General features: G+C 47.2%; 5 protein-coding genes across 7 annotated transcripts; 4 read left to right on the top strand and 1 right to left on the bottom strand.

The window, feature by feature from the left end:
• Nucleotides 1-358: 358 nt before the first annotated feature.
• LOC104585088 lies at nucleotides 359-1,619 on the top strand. The gene has a single exon (XM_010241045.3). It carries the CDS (start codon nucleotides 471-473, stop codon nucleotides 1,617-1,619), a length of 1,149 nt encoding a protein of 382 aa, XP_010239347.1. The 5' UTR covers nucleotides 359-470.
• Nucleotides 1,620-5,138: 3,519 nt separating this feature from the next.
• LOC100826581 lies at nucleotides 5,139-6,097 on the top strand. Its single transcript, XM_003576414.4, has one exon. The coding sequence runs from the start codon at nucleotides 5,155-5,157 to the stop codon at nucleotides 5,770-5,772; it is 618 nt and encodes a 205-aa protein (XP_003576462.1). The 5' UTR covers nucleotides 5,139-5,154; the 3' UTR covers nucleotides 5,773-6,097.
• A 1,739-nt stretch (nucleotides 6,098-7,836) lies between these two features.
• On the top strand, nucleotides 7,837-9,214 carry LOC100837012. 2 transcript variants are annotated; one of them, XM_014902205.2, is made up of 2 exons: nucleotides 7,837-8,723; nucleotides 8,809-9,214. In XM_014902205.2, exons 1-2 carry the CDS (start codon nucleotides 8,148-8,150, stop codon nucleotides 8,827-8,829), a joined length of 597 nt encoding a protein of 198 aa, XP_014757691.1. In that variant the 5' UTR covers nucleotides 7,837-8,147; the 3' UTR covers nucleotides 8,830-9,214. The 2 variants fall into 2 exon arrangements, with proteins under 2 accessions (XP_014757691.1, XP_024310547.1); XM_024454779.1 differs by having other exon boundaries at nucleotides 7,851-9,214.
• Nucleotides 9,215-9,890: 676 nt separating this feature from the next.
• On the bottom strand, nucleotides 9,891-12,017 carry LOC100837318. 2 transcript variants are annotated; one of them, XM_010239805.3, is made up of 2 exons: nucleotides 11,672-12,017; nucleotides 9,891-10,246 (listed from the first exon to the last, which is right to left on the bottom strand). In XM_010239805.3, the coding sequence occupies exons 1-2, from the start codon at nucleotides 11,842-11,844 to the stop codon at nucleotides 10,165-10,167; spliced, it is 255 nt and encodes an 84-aa protein (XP_010238107.1). In that variant the 5' UTR covers nucleotides 11,845-12,017; the 3' UTR covers nucleotides 9,891-10,164. The 2 variants fall into 2 exon arrangements, with proteins under 2 accessions (XP_010238107.1, XP_003578034.1); XM_003577986.4 differs by having other exon boundaries at nucleotides 11,699-12,004.
• A 46-nt stretch (nucleotides 12,018-12,063) lies between these two features.
• On the top strand, nucleotides 12,064-14,968 carry LOC100826895 (GTP-binding protein BRASSINAZOLE INSENSITIVE PALE GREEN 2, chloroplastic). Its single transcript, XM_003576415.4, has 3 exons — nucleotides 12,064-13,417; nucleotides 13,894-14,061; nucleotides 14,144-14,968. The coding sequence occupies exons 1-3, from the start codon at nucleotides 12,209-12,211 to the stop codon at nucleotides 14,519-14,521; spliced, it is 1,755 nt and encodes a 584-aa protein (XP_003576463.1). The 5' UTR covers nucleotides 12,064-12,208; the 3' UTR covers nucleotides 14,522-14,968.
• The last annotated feature ends 534 nt before the right edge of the window (nucleotides 14,969-15,502 follow it).

Genomic DNA, 15,502 nt, shown 5'->3' on the forward strand with positions numbered 1-15,502 from the left:
AGCGATCATGCGATCAACTCGGAACTGACCTACTTAGCAGAAATCCTATCTAGTACTGGCCGGTAGTATGGCAAACGTACCACTACCGTACTAACAACTCGCACAACGGATTCTCCAAGTCTCCAACCACATTTTGCAATTCGAAAATCGCAGAGAGCCGCGCAATGCATGACGCAAGTAGTGACGTACGTACGTCTCTCGTCCGCTTGCTTTTTCTTGGATTCCAAAAATGCTACACGTAAGTAGCAAGTCGTTTGCATGGATGAAGTTCGTTTCAACTGCGTGCGGCAACAAGCCTCCGTTTATTAGGCACCCATTGCGCAATGCGAGGAGAGCCACTCCATCGGGGGGGAGGAGCCTCGACTGACTCCTTCCTCTTCCTCAGCTCCCGGCCTCTCCTATTCCTACGTCGACGCCGAGGCCGGGGCCGAAGCCGCGGCCCCCGACCTCGCCGGCCACACGTACGTACAATGACCTCCAATTCCAACACCAAGCAGCCGCCGCCACCCACGCGCCATCTCCACATCACAACCCCCAACCCAACTTCTTCGTCGGCCACCACCTCGTCCCATTCCTCCCGTTCCCCACGCGTCTCCACCACCGCCGGCGGCGCATCATCACCATCCTCCGGGTCAGGGCACCACCAGAACCCGAATCAGCAGCAGAACCAAGCATGCGCGGCCTGCAAATACCAGCGGCGGAAATGCAACCCTGATTGCCCCCTCGCACGCTATTTTCCGGCCGACCAGCAGCTGCGCTTCCTCAACGCGCACCGACTTTTCGGGGTCAGCAACATCCAGCGCACGCTCAGGGAGACCCCGCCGGAGCTGCGGACTGACGCCATGCGTGCACTAATTTTCCAAGCCGAGGTCCGTGCCTACGACCCCGTCGGAGGCTGTTGCCGCATGGCCATCGACCTTCAGAGGCAGCTCGACCTCGCCCAGGCCGAGCTTTCCGCGCTTCTCCAGCAGCTCGAACTATGCCGCCGACAGCAGCACCACGCCGTCGACGACGACGATCAGATGCTCCTTGTCGCCGGAGCCGGCAACGGGCAGGACGTCGTCGACGATGTCGCCGCGGACGCGCTCTACGCTAACGGCGCCGGGGGCCAGGAGAACGTCGTCCTAGGCCAGGCCAACCTCGGCGAACATTATCTTCTTGAGGAACAGGGGCAGCCGGAGCCGGAGCCACATCAGCTGTACGACTACTTCTACTACGACGGGACGGCCGGCGATGAGACTAGCAGCCATGCGTGGACCAACGACGTGCACGCGCACCAGCAGCAATACGGAAACAATGGGGGATCTCCCGTGGAGCTCGTCGAGCAGCTGGAGCAGCACTGCCAGATCGAGACGCAATTTGTTGACGTGTTCGATGTGAAAGCGGAGAGAGCAGCAGCATCAAGCACCGCCATTGAATCACACATCAACGCTGACAATGGCAATGCAAGCCAATTTGAGGACCTGCACGAGAACGAGGAGAAGGCCATGGTCTCGACGGCTGTGGTGAAAAGTGAGCTCGATCATCAGGTGGCGGCGGCGGCGCAGATGGCAGAGTCGTCGGGGACGGGGTCGCACTGCCAACTGGAGCTCGGGTTCTCTTCTTCTAACGCATGGTAGATTCGCATCAATCCATGACCATGCAACGGCGTATGCACACAAATCCTTTTACAGGTAGGCACAAATTATTTTTCGTTCAGTTAAGTAGATTAGAAATGCTATTTTTCTTGATGCATTTCTCAAAAAAAAATTCCACATAACGTTAGTTAATAATTCTTAGATTAAACACACGTAAGTTACAAATAAATCTCCTCACGAGATTCACTATGTGAAGAACATGATTTATATAGTATTATTGTTGATATCAACTTTGGGACCAGGGCGGTTGGAGTAATGAGATGTTTTTTCCACATCAGTTATATTTTGCAGCGGTGTTCGTGTATAAAGCGCAGCCTGCGTGTGTTTCTTGAAAGAAAATGTTGCTGTTGAGATAGTACAACACTAGAACTAGGAGGTGTCAATGAACTAGAGAGTATAAAAATAGTCGTGTGTATACGTATCTTCCTTATGAGAGCGAAGGCCATTTTTATACTGGGAAAAAAATTGATACTTCTTTCTTTTTAAATAGTTTTGATCGTCTTGTGAAGCGCAAGCTACTCCTATGCTATGTTAGGAAGAGCAAAGATTGTCATGCTCGACTAATTGCTCGGGCCATCAGAGACTTCCTAAAGAAGTCACTCTCGAATTTATTCATGTACCTGTCCAGGCCATCACACTCGACACTAAGTTCTATTAAGGTTCTACTTGCTCCATCCAAGAGACTATTGAGTTCATTCGAGTAGTCAAGTAAGGATGGAACGATGCACAGCCCTAGAAGAGTTTTATAGCCTATTGTCCGTAACGAATGTTATGATATAGTACACTCTTGTATGAAGGTAGAATTAGAAGGTTTCTTAGGATTGAAGGAATTTTAGAGGATATTTGTATAGTATTTAACATCGAGATCTGGATCGAGGAGTGTTAACGATATGTTTGGATTGAAGGAATTTAGAGAATATTTGTATGGCGTTATCCCACATGAAACTTTCCTATGGAGGCTCTTTTGTTCAAAGGAATTGATATTTCAACATTTCTATGGATTGCTTTTCTACTTTCCAATTTCATAGGAATCCTAGAAAGAGGTTTAATCTCTTTAAAAAAAATCCTTTGTGTCGATGACAATTATGACATACACTAAGTTTTTATGTAAAAATCATATACTTTTTCTGGAGCTGTTGCAGCAAGTTTTAAAAAGAGAATCGATCGTGATTTAGAACCTGTTCTTTACATGAACCGTCTTAACTGAGATTTTTTTATTTATACCTGTTCTATTTCTACTGTTTTTTTCTGCTCTGGTTCGGTTATTTGGAAACATTCCTATAATGAATTCCTTAGGAACCTTTATAATAAATGGAATATACCGAATTGTAATCAATCAAATATTGTAAGTCCAGGTATTTACTACCGCTCGGAATAGCCTTTTTAAAGCGCTAGGCCGGGCTTGCCCCTGACTCTCAAAAAGAGCTGGAGGTTTTGCATCAACTCATTCCATGAATGTTGTTTCATTCCCCACGTTGTTGAATCCAACTCAATCTTTATCCTGCCTTAGAGTTCTCTCTCATAACTGAAGACGTAATAAAAAAAGGATTGGCGCGGAAAGTTCCGATTGAAATAGGATCTAAACAAAGAAGAGCACTTGTCATTCATTGGTTATTAGAAGCATCCCAAAAACGTCCATGTCAAAATATGACTTTGGTGCAACCAAACGACCTGTATTACTACTTATTCCTCTGTTTTCAATCCCTGCATGATTTATTATACCATGACATTACATTCCTGCATTTTTTTTTCTATTCCTTTGTTTAATGCTTGACGGGGCTAGAAGGAGCATAAAAGCACGACAACAAAACTTATAACTCCAAACCACGTCTAAACTCGACGAGATAAACATGCGAGTGGAGCTTGATTTTCCATAGACACTTGTACAATAGAGCAAGTAGTCGACATCATTGCTACCTGAGCATTGGTATGCGTATGATACAAATTGTACGGTTCCCTTACGATGCCTAACAAAATTCCACTGTTGCACTTGGGCTTGGGCCTATGGGCTAAGCAAATTGAGTAGATCATCTAGGTATCATACAGAAATCCTATGATTTTTCCCTCAAAAAGAAGAAAGAAATCCTAGCTATGATTTCTATCGTAGGCAGAGTTGTTGGGTTGCTACTTCATCTTATTTAGAATTGATAAGATACTTCTATGAAAAAGAAGAATTGATGGATACGCATGGAAATGATCGATCCATCAACTCAGTGATGTTAGCATACTATACAACCTCTTAGTTTTAAAGAATTTCCACTTATTCTTGAAACTTATCTTAGGACCTTTCATGGTAAGTAGCAACCCTCTAAGTAACCTCTCAAATCTTTTAGAATATTCCAATCTTTTCATGTTCACTAGAAAGCTCCTTGTAAATATTTTCTCCTCTAATAATCCAAAATATTCTACAACCTTCTCAAGTATGCGCAGTTAATTCTCAACAATATCCAATTATACATAGTATTTTAAAATATTCTCAAGTATGTATTGCTATTTATTTTCGTTAATTTAGGAAACTGACCAAATCCAAGCAACGTACCAACGTACCGCAGCTAGCTAGGCAGGAGTATCCTGGATGTTTCTCGTAGTATCTCTTTTGCAACCTACCTAAACACCCTGAAATAATTTGACTTGCTTAATTTATTCGGAAAACGTAGAAGCGTCCGACAGCATGAGATAATCGATTTGATGAACCGTGAGCTGAGAAACTTGTGACCTCCTCCGATCAAACGACGGTTTCTTTTGGGAAGCGTTGACGACGTGGCTGGTGGCGACGCGGAATCTAGCGTGGTTTGCCAATTTTCTATGTTCTGCATCCAGTTTGAGAAACAAAGTTGCAAGCTCGGATGAGGTATCACATCATTTGTTCGTTGTGGCAGCACGTGAAACTCACGAGTATCTTTCACAAGAGATGGTGCTAATAAAACTGTCGAATGCCATTGATTTTTTTGGGGAGTAAACAACCGTGTAGTCACGCTGTCATCTTTTTTTTTGACGTAAATGGTAGGAACTCTGCCTTTCCATTATGCAAGAGGGTAACATTACGAAAATAGTTTTGCTATTATTCTCTCATGTATCTCCAAATTACTGCTAACTGAAAACCAAGATGACGTAAACAAGTGGAGAACAATTTTAGCCGTAGTAAAGCGTTTGCTGCGAAGCTAACATGCACCGCCGCAGCCGCATGTCCAGGTCTACTCCTGACCGGGTTTTGCTCACGACTGGGATGACGCGTCGAGACTGACAGTTCCTTAGCCTACACTTTCTTTTCCACCACGAAACCGGCCGGGGTTAATCCGATTCGTGCTCTCCCTATATATATACCTGGCATCTGCGTGACTCGCCACTCAACCAAGCATAACCCTGTCAAGTTGTCATCTCGTCTCTTCTCGAATTGCAGAGAGAGAGAGAGAGGACCGACGCAAGGCAGTGCACAGAGCAGAGCAGCTACGGGAGTTGAGAGAGCAAGGAAATTAAGGGGGACTAGTAGCGAATAAGCGCAAGCGCGCGCCTGCCTATGGCGGCGTGGTGGTGCTGGCCGCTGCCGGCGTGGCTGGGCTCCAGCGCGGCGTGGTTCGTGCTCCTGAACGTCGTCGTGGGCGCCATCTTCGCCCTGTCGTCGCGGCCGCAGCCGCCGTCTCCGTCGTCTTCGGCGTCACCACGCCGCCGCGGGGTCACGCGCAGGGCCTCCCCGGTGCTGCTGCAGCGGATCCGGTCCTTCTCCACCTTCTCCTTCCCGTCCTATAATTCCCAGGAAACAGAGGAGATCACGACGCCGAGGAGGCGGCCGCCGTCGACCCCGCGTGCTGCTGTTGCCGTTGCATCTGCAGCGGCACCGGCCGCGGCGGCGGAAGGGGATGACATTGACGAGGACGAGGGAGACGCGAACGCGAACGCGATGAGCATGGACGAGGTGTACGCGCTGGTCCTGGCGGCGGGACGGCCACAGGCGCCGACGGAGGACGAAACGGCCAGGTACGAGGTGGACGCCAAGGCGGAGGAGTTCAAGGAGGACCTGAGGCAGCAGCGCCTCCGCTCCATCTTCAACTACACCCAGATGCTCAAACAGCGCGCGGCGGCCGCTGCCCGTCGCGCGCCCGTAACCGCCGCGCCACCAGATACCACCAATCATTGATCGTTCAACTCAAGCTGAGACTAGCCCGGAGACGAATTCAGGCTCGAGTTGTTGCCCATGTCATGCATGCGTGGCAGCGGGATCGCCGCCGGCAGCCGGATCCAGCTTGGATCCACGTGTTCATTGCTTATCTGTTTCAAGGGAGACCAGTTCAGTTTTGAGTTGCCTTCGTCTCCTGTGTATATACGGAATCGGTAGAATGTGTAGATGTTGCATGATGTATTCTTTAATTTTGTTGTCATTAAGTACGGAGTAGTGTACATTCTTTCATTTGTAACTTCAATCACGTGTGTTTCTTATACGAGAAGGATCGAGTTTGGTCAAATTATGGAATTGATAACAATACATTCAGGACTGACAAAACATAGTCCTTGGACTTGTCAGGAAAAAAAAAGTAGTCCTTGAACTTGTCAGAAAGCAAAAACAAGTCCTTGAAGACACCTGTAACAACAGCAAACAGAATCTCAGCGAGGACACATTGGCTAATCAAGCTACTAGCTAGTCTAGGCATTAAGCCCCCGGAAGTTGCTCAATCTCTACAAGGCGGAACCTTGACTATACACGCTGAAGCAATTGACTTGACTAATTTATTTGCAAAAAACGTAGAAGCTTCCGACAACACTAAATCGGATGAGGCGGTGACCTCGGACGCGACGAACAACCTTGTTGACCTCGGAATAACGAAAGGTTCTTTTCTGGTAGCGATGGCGTACTGGTAGGTATGGGCCGGGACCCCCCTGGAGGCTTTTTCGAAAGCTGCCTCCACGTAAGGTACCGGCTCGGTTTGATACACAGCAATTAACAACAGGTATGGTTTGGATAGAGGGAGTAGCGATAGCGATTCCTTGCCGGGTCTTTTATGCTGTGAAGGAGGGGTACCTATTTTGCAAAAGGGTATAAACTGGAGATTCTTCCCTGAGAGCTCATGGTTTTGCCGATGCGGAATCTAGTTCATGGTTTTGCCAATTCTAAGGTCATTTTACTCTTCTTCTTGTGCACAAGAAAAAGGAAATAAATGAGGTATGTCAGAGGTCAGCAGTTAACAAAATAAAAGGACATGTCAACCCAAATAACATCAAACTCGATCCCAGGCTTTGCGATCGCAAGTTTGCATCCATGTTTGAAAACAAAACGGATCTCCAAATTCGACCAAGAAAGAGATCGGGGTCATTTACACCTTGAAACTCGGGTATGTTAGCTGAATGTCATGTTTCGCGAACATTCGAAACGCATGTTCTCGGTTCAGTACATGCCCCCTCCAAAATAATCATGATATTTTTTCCTGGAATAGTCTAACCAAATGGAATTGGCAGGGGACACTTGACGGCGTTTCTGCAACGCCAACGATCCAACACCATTTTGCAATTTCTATAACTGTTAATTTGCTTTCCATGTCATCAGTTATTTTCCTTACCAGTTTAAAAAAAAGTTATTTTCCTTACCCATCATTTATTCTTAGAGCTATTTTTTTATTATGAAAAGCATATTTTTTAGGTCCCACTTGGCATACTCCTATGTGCCTCCACCTTTTGTTGGTAACTGTGAAGTAACCGATTATTCTACTCCCTCCTTTCCCATGTTAAGTGACAAAATATAATATGTATTTAGATATTTTTTAGGTATAGATACATCCCTATTTGCACAAATTGAGTCACTTAATATGTGACGGAGGGAGTACAAGAAATTGTTACATTCATTTCTCCTATTTTTTGTCCTCCAGCTAAGCAAAAGCATGACATGTGACACTAAGTAACAGCTAATTTGTAACTATTGGAGATAGTCTAAGGCGTGCCACCAAAGTCACCCATCAATTTTATTTTTTTCCATGAAAACGCAGACGCCACGATTAAGATAGAAATGAAAGCACAGGGATTGAACAACAGCAGTAAAAAAGAAGAGATAAAACAGAGGAAAATTAAGTACTCTCATAGTCTCATCCTAAACTCGTGCACGTGTTAAAAATTGCCATTAGCTCCCGGTGATGCTAATCTAACCGAGATGGCGTATACAAAGTGTCAAGAAAATAAAGGGATTGCGTACACAAGTGGATAACAAATTTGTACTAGCACTACCGGCCCACTGGCGAAGTAATGAGCAGGAAGGCGAAGCTGGATGCCCCACTGGCCCACTGTTGTACGCAGTACGCTTGACCAGGCCGGATGACGCGTCCAAGTTAAGTGAAAATATCCAATCTGTCACTGAGTTAATCTCTCGCCATATAAAACGCCGTCCTGGCGTCCAAGTAAACTGACAATTCCTCTTGAAATCTCGTTCCTACTAGAGAAACTGAGCAAGCAAACGACCAGTCGGCGAGGAGCCGCCTAGCCGATCGAGGGTCAAGGAGGGGCTAGCGAGACGAGAGCAAGCGGGTGCCGATGGCGGCGGCGGAGTGGTGGTGCTGGCCGCTGCCTTCGTGGCTGGGCTCCGGCGCGGCGTGGTTCGTGTTCCTGAACGTCGTCGTGGGGGCCATCTTCGCCCTGTCGTCGCGGGCGCAGCCGCCGTCGACACGCGGCGGGATCACGCGCAGGGCCTCGTCGGCGGTGCTGCAGCGGATCCGGTCCTTCTCGCTCTTCTCCTTCCCGTCCTCGCCCTTCACCACGGCGGCCGCCACCGCGCTCCGGGAAACAGATCAGGAGGCGAGGGGGTCGGCGCCGTCCACGCCGCGCTCACCACCGGCCGCGGCGGAGCCATCACCGGAGAAAGAGGAGGACGAGGGCGTGGAAGACGCGAACTCGATGAGCATGGAGGAGGCGTACGCGCTGGTCCTGGCGGGACGGCAGCAGCCGCCGCCGACGGAGGACGAGGCGGCCAGGGCCAGGTCCGACGTGGACGCCAAGGCGGAAGAGTTCATCCGGGGGTTCAAGGAGGACCTGAGGCAGCAGCGCCTCCACTCCATCTTCAACTACACCCAGATGCTCAGGCAACGCGTAGCCGGTGCCCGTCGGCCGCCGGTAGCCGCGCCAGATACCAATAATTGATTTGATTCCGATTGTCCCCATTCCTGTTCCGCGATTGACTCATGTGAATTGTGATCAGGACCCTGATTGTGATCGTTGAAAGCTCAGATCGTACCGGAAACGAACTCAGGCTTGAGTTTTTGTCATGCACGTCGCCGTGGGCTCCTCACCGCTGCCGGTGGCCCGGTCTAGCTTTGATTCAATCACGTGTTCATTGCTTCATCTATTTGTTTGAAGGGAGACCAATTCAGTTTTGAGTTGCTCTCGTCTCGTGTATATATATGCATTTTGGTGGTCCGATTTCAAGATGTTTGCGTTGTTTGAGCAGATTGCTTGTAGAGTCTCTAGTGGTTTTCATTTTCTTGGCTTGCTTTTATGCATTTGATGCAGTATTCTTCTGCTGTAAGAACATTCATTCATTTGTAACTTGAGAGCTAGCTAGTCAATAATAAAATACTACTAGTAGTATCAACATTGTAACTTGAGGCCGGTCTCAATGTTCCGTCGTAATCTCTCCGTCCCATACTTACTAAGTGATTCAAATTTGTCTAAATATGAATGTATCTGTGTCTAAAAAGTGTCTAGATACATGTAATATTTCGTCACTTAATATGGGACGGAGGGAGTATATTATAAGAATGTCACCTATGCAAAAAAATCTAATGTGACATCTTATTTAATGAAAAAAAGATAGACATGATATCTTAATCTAGATACAATTCTTAGCGCTAAACCCAAGAAAATTCATAATTTCTCTCTCAAAAAACATAATAAATGAGAGCTTGTTTAGATACAACATCAAGATAAACATGTATTTAATGCATATGATACAGTTTAACATATATTGCATTGAGAGTGCCCTAAGAGACAGTTAATGATCACTTGCCTACTCTAGGCAAGATTAGGTGAATTTCAAACATTGTGCACCAACTGCATTGTCCGCAGGACCAGGAACAAAACACTAGCGCCAAAGAGTCATGGTCAATTTCAATATTAAGTATATCATATCAAATTAAAAAGAATGCAAACTAGTTCAACTTGAGGTGCGAGTATTCCGAACATTTTTCTACCGTAGACACTGCAAAATATCCCCTGAATTGCTGGAAACCAGGGAGCGAATTGTACCAAAAAAAGTGAATTGCTGAAATAATGACAAATCACTGCCAGGAAAACCGCGATTCAAATGATCACTTGTGGGTTTATCTTGGCTATAGAGACTCAGCCATATAGAATTCGCGACAGAAATATAAACATGAATTCCAATCTTGAAACATACACTGAAAACAGATTGAACCCATATGCAGCTATCCACATCCCCTGCTTTATTTGAGTACAATACTCTCTAGATTGATGATCCTACCAAACACTTTTTTTACAAGTAGTTACGAATCCTAAACCCTCAGTTGTATTGAACGGAAACATAGTGCAAAATCATCTAATGCTTGTCCTCTTTGGGCGCAGCATCTCTCTTGGCAGCCTGGGACTCCAGCTCCTTCGGTGCAGATCGCTCAGCAGATCTACAGAAATAAAAGAAGATACATAAGTAGGTAGGGATCAAATCAAATATGCTGTGCTGGCTTCATCATAGTTTCAAGCCATGAATGAAGCAAAGAAAAAAGAAACCCATGCATATCCTGATATGATATTAATAGAAATGCAGTGGCTAAAACTCAAGTACTGCCTCAATACCATTAGGAGTTCAGAACCACTGTGACATTTCGCAAAAAATAGCTAAATGCATGTGCGACACTTTTTCTGGATCGGAGGGAGTAATAATTCTAGTCTCTTCATGAACAGAAACCAGGCTAGCATCCAAAACTATGGGGGAGAGCATTGCCACAGGAATGAGCTAAATTTAAACCCCATCCACTATTTGCAGTTATCAGTGATATGTTAGCTCAAATGGGTTATCAAGAATGAAATGAGGGATATGCTGGTAGCTAGGAATGAAGGAGCTCGTAAGCCTGCAGGGTAACAGAAGGTGATAACAACTCCCTCTGTTTCTAAATAGTTGTACATTTAGGTTTGTCCTAACTCAAACTTCTCTAAGTTTGACCAACTTTGTAGAAAAATATACTAAGATTTGCAACACCAAATTAGTCATTGTATCCGTCATGAAATAGGTATTCATGTCCTGAGGGCATGTGATCATGTCCTGCTTGTCTCTTTTCAGATATACTCCCTCCGATCCTAAATTCTTGTCGTTGTTCTAGTTCACATTTAAACTAGAACAACGGCAAGAATTTAGGATCGGAGGGAGTATTTTTTAGACTTAAGATAAATGACTTTTAGTAATATGATGGCTGTGTGCATCAATCGATGCAGAGGCGGGGAGTTATCCTCCTCTTCGAATGAAAAAATGAAATAGGTGTTCATATTGTACTCATTTGGTATAAAAGATATTGGTATAAATTTCTATATATCCGGAAGAATTATACTATTTATGATTTGAATGGCCGAAATATAAAATCTGGAAGAAATCTCATATCAACATTAACAGTAGAACAATGTACAAGAGTAGAGAGACTAGAAGGAGCAAGTGGAACATAACTAAGTTCTTTATCGTTTAGTGAGGGAATTGCTTCTCACCACTGAAATCAAGCATGGAATGATTCCATAACTTGGCAATCACAGATAGATAGAGATTTTATACCACGAAGTGAGACCGGACATGGAGATACACCTGGCAGTGATAAGTATTGTACTAGCATGGACAAACTTTAGCAATTACCTCATCCAAAAAAACAGGTACTACGAGATGGATGATTTTTCTATCTACTCCATATATCTGTGAGATGGCTCGGCTGAAATCATGTTAATTTCACACAGCGCGTGTTTGGATTCATGACAGAAAGCTAAGCAACCTGGTACTAAGATCTAATCCGATTATTCCCATCCCTTTAGTTCCACTGCAATTGGGTGAGATAATAATGGAGTAGTACAATGAAGGGAGGGACTGAAGAGTGTACGTGGCGGCGGACTCCTCCTCGAGCCAGTTCCTGATGTGGCGGATGTTGCGGCGGAAGACGGCGGACGACTGCTTCACGTCTTTGCGCAGCAGCATCATCGCCGCGCCCACTCCGACCACCGTCAGAATCAAGTTGGTCAACGCCATCGCAGCTCTCTGTAAACCCTAACTCTACCAGATAGGTTTGGATCCACCGTAGGGCGCTGAAGATGGGGGGCCGAGAAAGGGCAGCGAGCACCGTCGGTAGGTCTGACGGCGGCGGATCAGAGAGAAGTTAGCTGCGTGCGGACTCGGAGGGGACGAGGGGTTGCGACGTGGGCTGGCTTGTGCAGAGCCCGTGGGATGCCAATAAAGCCTGTACGGTGTCTCTGGCCCGCTCACACGTTCAAGGCCCACATGACACTTCGCCACTTCGCCAGGCGGGGAAAAGCCCAACTTCTAACTCCCTCCCCGCTGAAACGTCGAGTACCCACCGCCGGCCACGAATTTGCGGCGGCGGCGACAAGGCAAGATGCTATCCCGCGCCCGCCGCCTCCACCCCGCCCTCCGCCGCCTCCTCCGCGCAAGTGCTGCACCCTCACCTGTTCCTCCACCTCACAACCTAACCTCTCAAATCCCTAAACCCTTCCCGCTTCTTCGCCGCCACCTCTCGTCCCCACCGCCGCCGCCGCCGACGGCGTCTCTACCTCCTGCTGTGGTGTCTTCTGACCTCCCAGCTGTTAGCGCGAATGGCACCTGCCCTGGCTGTGGCATCGCCATGCAGTCTGCCGACCCGGCGCTCCCGGGCTTCTTCAACCTCCCATCCCCGAAGTCCCCCGACTACCGCGCGCGCCTCGCGCCCGTTACCGCCGACGACACCCAAATCTCGACCTCTCTGAAAAGCGGACATCTCCGGGAGGGTCAAGAGAACTCGAGAGGGGACGAGGCGGCGGGGGTGGAGGTGGAGGCCAAGAGGGAGAGCAAGGTTTTGGTGTGCGCTCGGTGCCACTCGCTGCGCCACTACGGCCACGTCAAGCGCCCCGACGCCGAGGTCCTGCTCCCGGACTTCGACTTCGTCGCTGCCGTCGGCCCGCGCCTCGCGTCGCCGTCGGGGGCCAGGTCCCTGGTTCTGCTCCTGGCGGACGCGTCAGACTTCGATGGCTCCTTCCCGCGCGCCGTGGCGCGCCTGGTCGCGGCCGCCGGCGAGGCTCACCAGGAGGACTGGAAGCGGGGTGCGCCAGCTAACCTCCCCCGCGCAGTGCTGGTCGTCACGAAGCTCGACTTGCTCCCGACGCCGTCGCTGTCCCCTGACGATGTTCACGCCTGGGCTCAGGCCCGCGCCCGTGCCGGCGCTGGTGCTGACCTGCAGCTTGCCGGCGTGCATCTTGTCAGCGCCGCGCGAGGGTGGGGTGTGCGTGACCTGCTCAACCACGTTCGCGAGCTTGCCGGGGCTCGCGGCAAGGTCTGGGCTGTTGGCGCACGGAACGTGGGCAAGTCGACGCTGCTCAACGCCATTGCTCGGTGCTCTGGGGCAGAAGGCGGGAAAATCTTGACAGAGGCGCCGGTTCCGGGAACAACCCTTGGGGTCATCCGGGTGGATGGCATTCTTGGTGCTCAAGCGAAGCTGTTTGACACTCCTGGCCTGCTTCATGGGCACCAGCTGACTTCGAGACTTACACTGGAGGAGCAGAAGATCGTTCAAGTGAGGAAGGAGATGCAGCCAAGGACTTACAGAATAAAGGTCTCATTCTGTTCATCTTATACACCCTTTGTCAGTGATTTTTATGATTAGGTGCAACGGGGACAATTTCTGATTATTTTCTCACAGTCAATTATGCTTTTCTGCAAACAACTCTAGCATTCTATCGTGTTCTACTTCTGTGCTACATGCCTACATAACTAAATCTGCTATTGGTTAGGCAATTGCGATTATACGGGATTTTTTTCTAGGGAGATTGCGAGGCGGTAGTTATTTCCCCCTCTAAAAGACAAAACTGAAATAAAAAAATGCATGATAATAGAGTGGATTGGGAAACTGACACCGATGTACTTCTGAAGTTCAGTTCTTCATATCATGGCTGGTTGATTCTTGAATTACATAGAGTGCCTTTTGCTAAGGATCCTTAGTTAAGACAGGATTCTTCCGATGCTGTTTGGGCATGTCCCATGTTAACGGTTCTTGCTTGTATGTAATTTGTTTGGTTGCAACCTTTTCAGGCAGGGCAATCCATACATATAGGAGGACTGGTGCGCCTTGATATTGAAGAGTTAACTGTAGGATCAATCTATGTTACAGTATGGGCTTCGCCACTTGTGCCACTTCACATGGGGAAGACCGAAAATGCAGCCTCTATGATGAAAGATCATTTTGGCTTGCAACTTCAGGTATCCTTCTTATTCTAACAAGATATATTTTTTATCCTAATTCATTTACATCATGTCTTGCTGGTTGGTGTGATATCTGCAGCCTCCTATAGGGCAGAAACGGGTGAGCGAGCTTGGGAAATGGGTGAGGAAACAGTTCAAAGTTTCTGGCAATAGTTGGGATTCAAATTCTATGGATATAGCCATTTCTGGTCTTGGCTGGTACGGAATCGGGCTGAAGGGAGAGTCGGTGTTGGGGTTATGGACATATGATGGCGTTGATGTTGTCCCCAGGAGCTCCCTCGTGCATGAAAGGGCATCCATCTTTGAGGAACCCGGATTCTCGGTCTCGAAGATCGTCTCGCAGGCAGATAGCATGACAAATAAGGTGAAAAGCAGCAAGAAAGCAAACAAGAAGGAGAGCAAAGCCAGTTCATGTCCTGCTGCAGCACCAGAACCTGCTACTGTCATAGATGCTTGAGTGTTTCATTTCATTCTGTGATGGGACTTTCAGTTAGTTGACCATGTCCTGCCACAGAGACATAGGTTGTACAATGTATACTGGCATTGGGGGCCTGTTATTCCTGGAAAACAAATTGTGGGAGTATGGGGGCCTTTTTAACTTGGTCTGGACTCGTTAATAATAAACACTGATATCAGTCAAATGATAGTTTGCTTTTGCTAGTATGCAACCATAAGAGTCCAGATTGGAAAGTCGGCAAAAGATGACCTGATAGGCTGTTCTCTCTGAACTTCTTTCAAAATCCATGTATCTAACGTCTTCTGTAAAATCAAACTTGCTGATCCTGAGATAGTCTGTTTTACATTTGAATCGTGTGACAAAGTTTTGCACTGGAGTTGTATAACCTTTTACATTGAAGTTGTAATATCTGAATTCGGATATGGAATTTATGCAATTTGCATCTGAGATTTTCTTCTGAAGATTGTTTGTGACTTCTAAATTCCGTTTGCACATTTCAATCACAGCTCATTTTGCTAAAGAACTTACTCCCTCCTTTTCATAAAGATTGGCGCGGCTTTGAACTAGCTCTAGTTCAAAGCCACTGAGGGAGTACTAAATTCTGTCAATTTATGAGATGAGTCTGAAACCTTTTGCTGCTTCAGCGTGCCTTTTGACAAGATCAGGGGATCCAGGTCCCTGGTTATATATGGTTTATGTTTACATTTTCACCCCCTTTTTGCCGGAGAGGGCTCAATTCACATGGTTGGTGTCAATCGACAATGTTTTCTTGTTGATAGACGAACATCAGGGGGCATCCGCATCCCTAAAGGTGGCAATATCTTAACACTTTTTTCCTTGTTGAGAAGATGCATTTCCACACAACAATCTAGAATTTCACTTTGAATGTCATCATCATGCACTAAAAATTACATTAACTGCACGGCACAGATATATTCCCTGGAAAATTAGCAGCCGCTCCAGTTTTTATGCATCTGCAAT

This window comes from Brachypodium distachyon, chromosome 4 (genome assembly GCF_000005505.3).
Source record: "Brachypodium distachyon strain Bd21 chromosome 4, Brachypodium_distachyon_v3.0, whole genome shotgun sequence".
Classification (NCBI taxonomy): domain Eukaryota; kingdom Viridiplantae; phylum Streptophyta; class Magnoliopsida; order Poales; family Poaceae; genus Brachypodium; species Brachypodium distachyon.

Excerpts from the sequence above, each read along its gene's own strand:
- LOC104585088 (XM_010241045.3), top strand. The coding sequence starts at position 471 with ATGACCTCCAATTCCAACACCAAGCAGCCGCCGCCACCCACGCGCCAT.
- LOC100826581 (XM_003576414.4), top strand. The coding sequence starts at position 5,155 with ATGGCGGCGTGGTGGTGCTGGCCGCTGCCGGCGTGGCTGGGCTCCAGC.
- LOC100837012 (XM_024454779.1), top strand. The coding sequence starts at position 8,148 with ATGGCGGCGGCGGAGTGGTGGTGCTGGCCGCTGCCTTCGTGGCTGGGC.
- LOC100837318 (XM_010239805.3), bottom strand. The coding sequence starts at position 11,844 with ATGGCGTTGACCAACTTGATTCTGACGGTGGTCGGAGTGGGCGCGGCG. Across the intron at positions 10,247-11,671 it reads CTTCAGTCCCTCCCTTCATT|ATCTGCTGAGCGATCTGCAC; the intron begins GTACTACTCCAT and ends TTATTTCTGTAG.
- LOC100826895 (XM_003576415.4), top strand. The coding sequence starts at position 12,209 with ATGCTATCCCGCGCCCGCCGCCTCCACCCCGCCCTCCGCCGCCTCCTC. Across the intron at positions 13,418-13,893 it reads CAAGGACTTACAGAATAAAG|GCAGGGCAATCCATACATAT; the intron begins GTCTCATTCTGT and ends CAACCTTTTCAG. Across the intron at positions 14,062-14,143 it reads ATTTTGGCTTGCAACTTCAG|CCTCCTATAGGGCAGAAACG; the intron begins GTATCCTTCTTA and ends TGATATCTGCAG.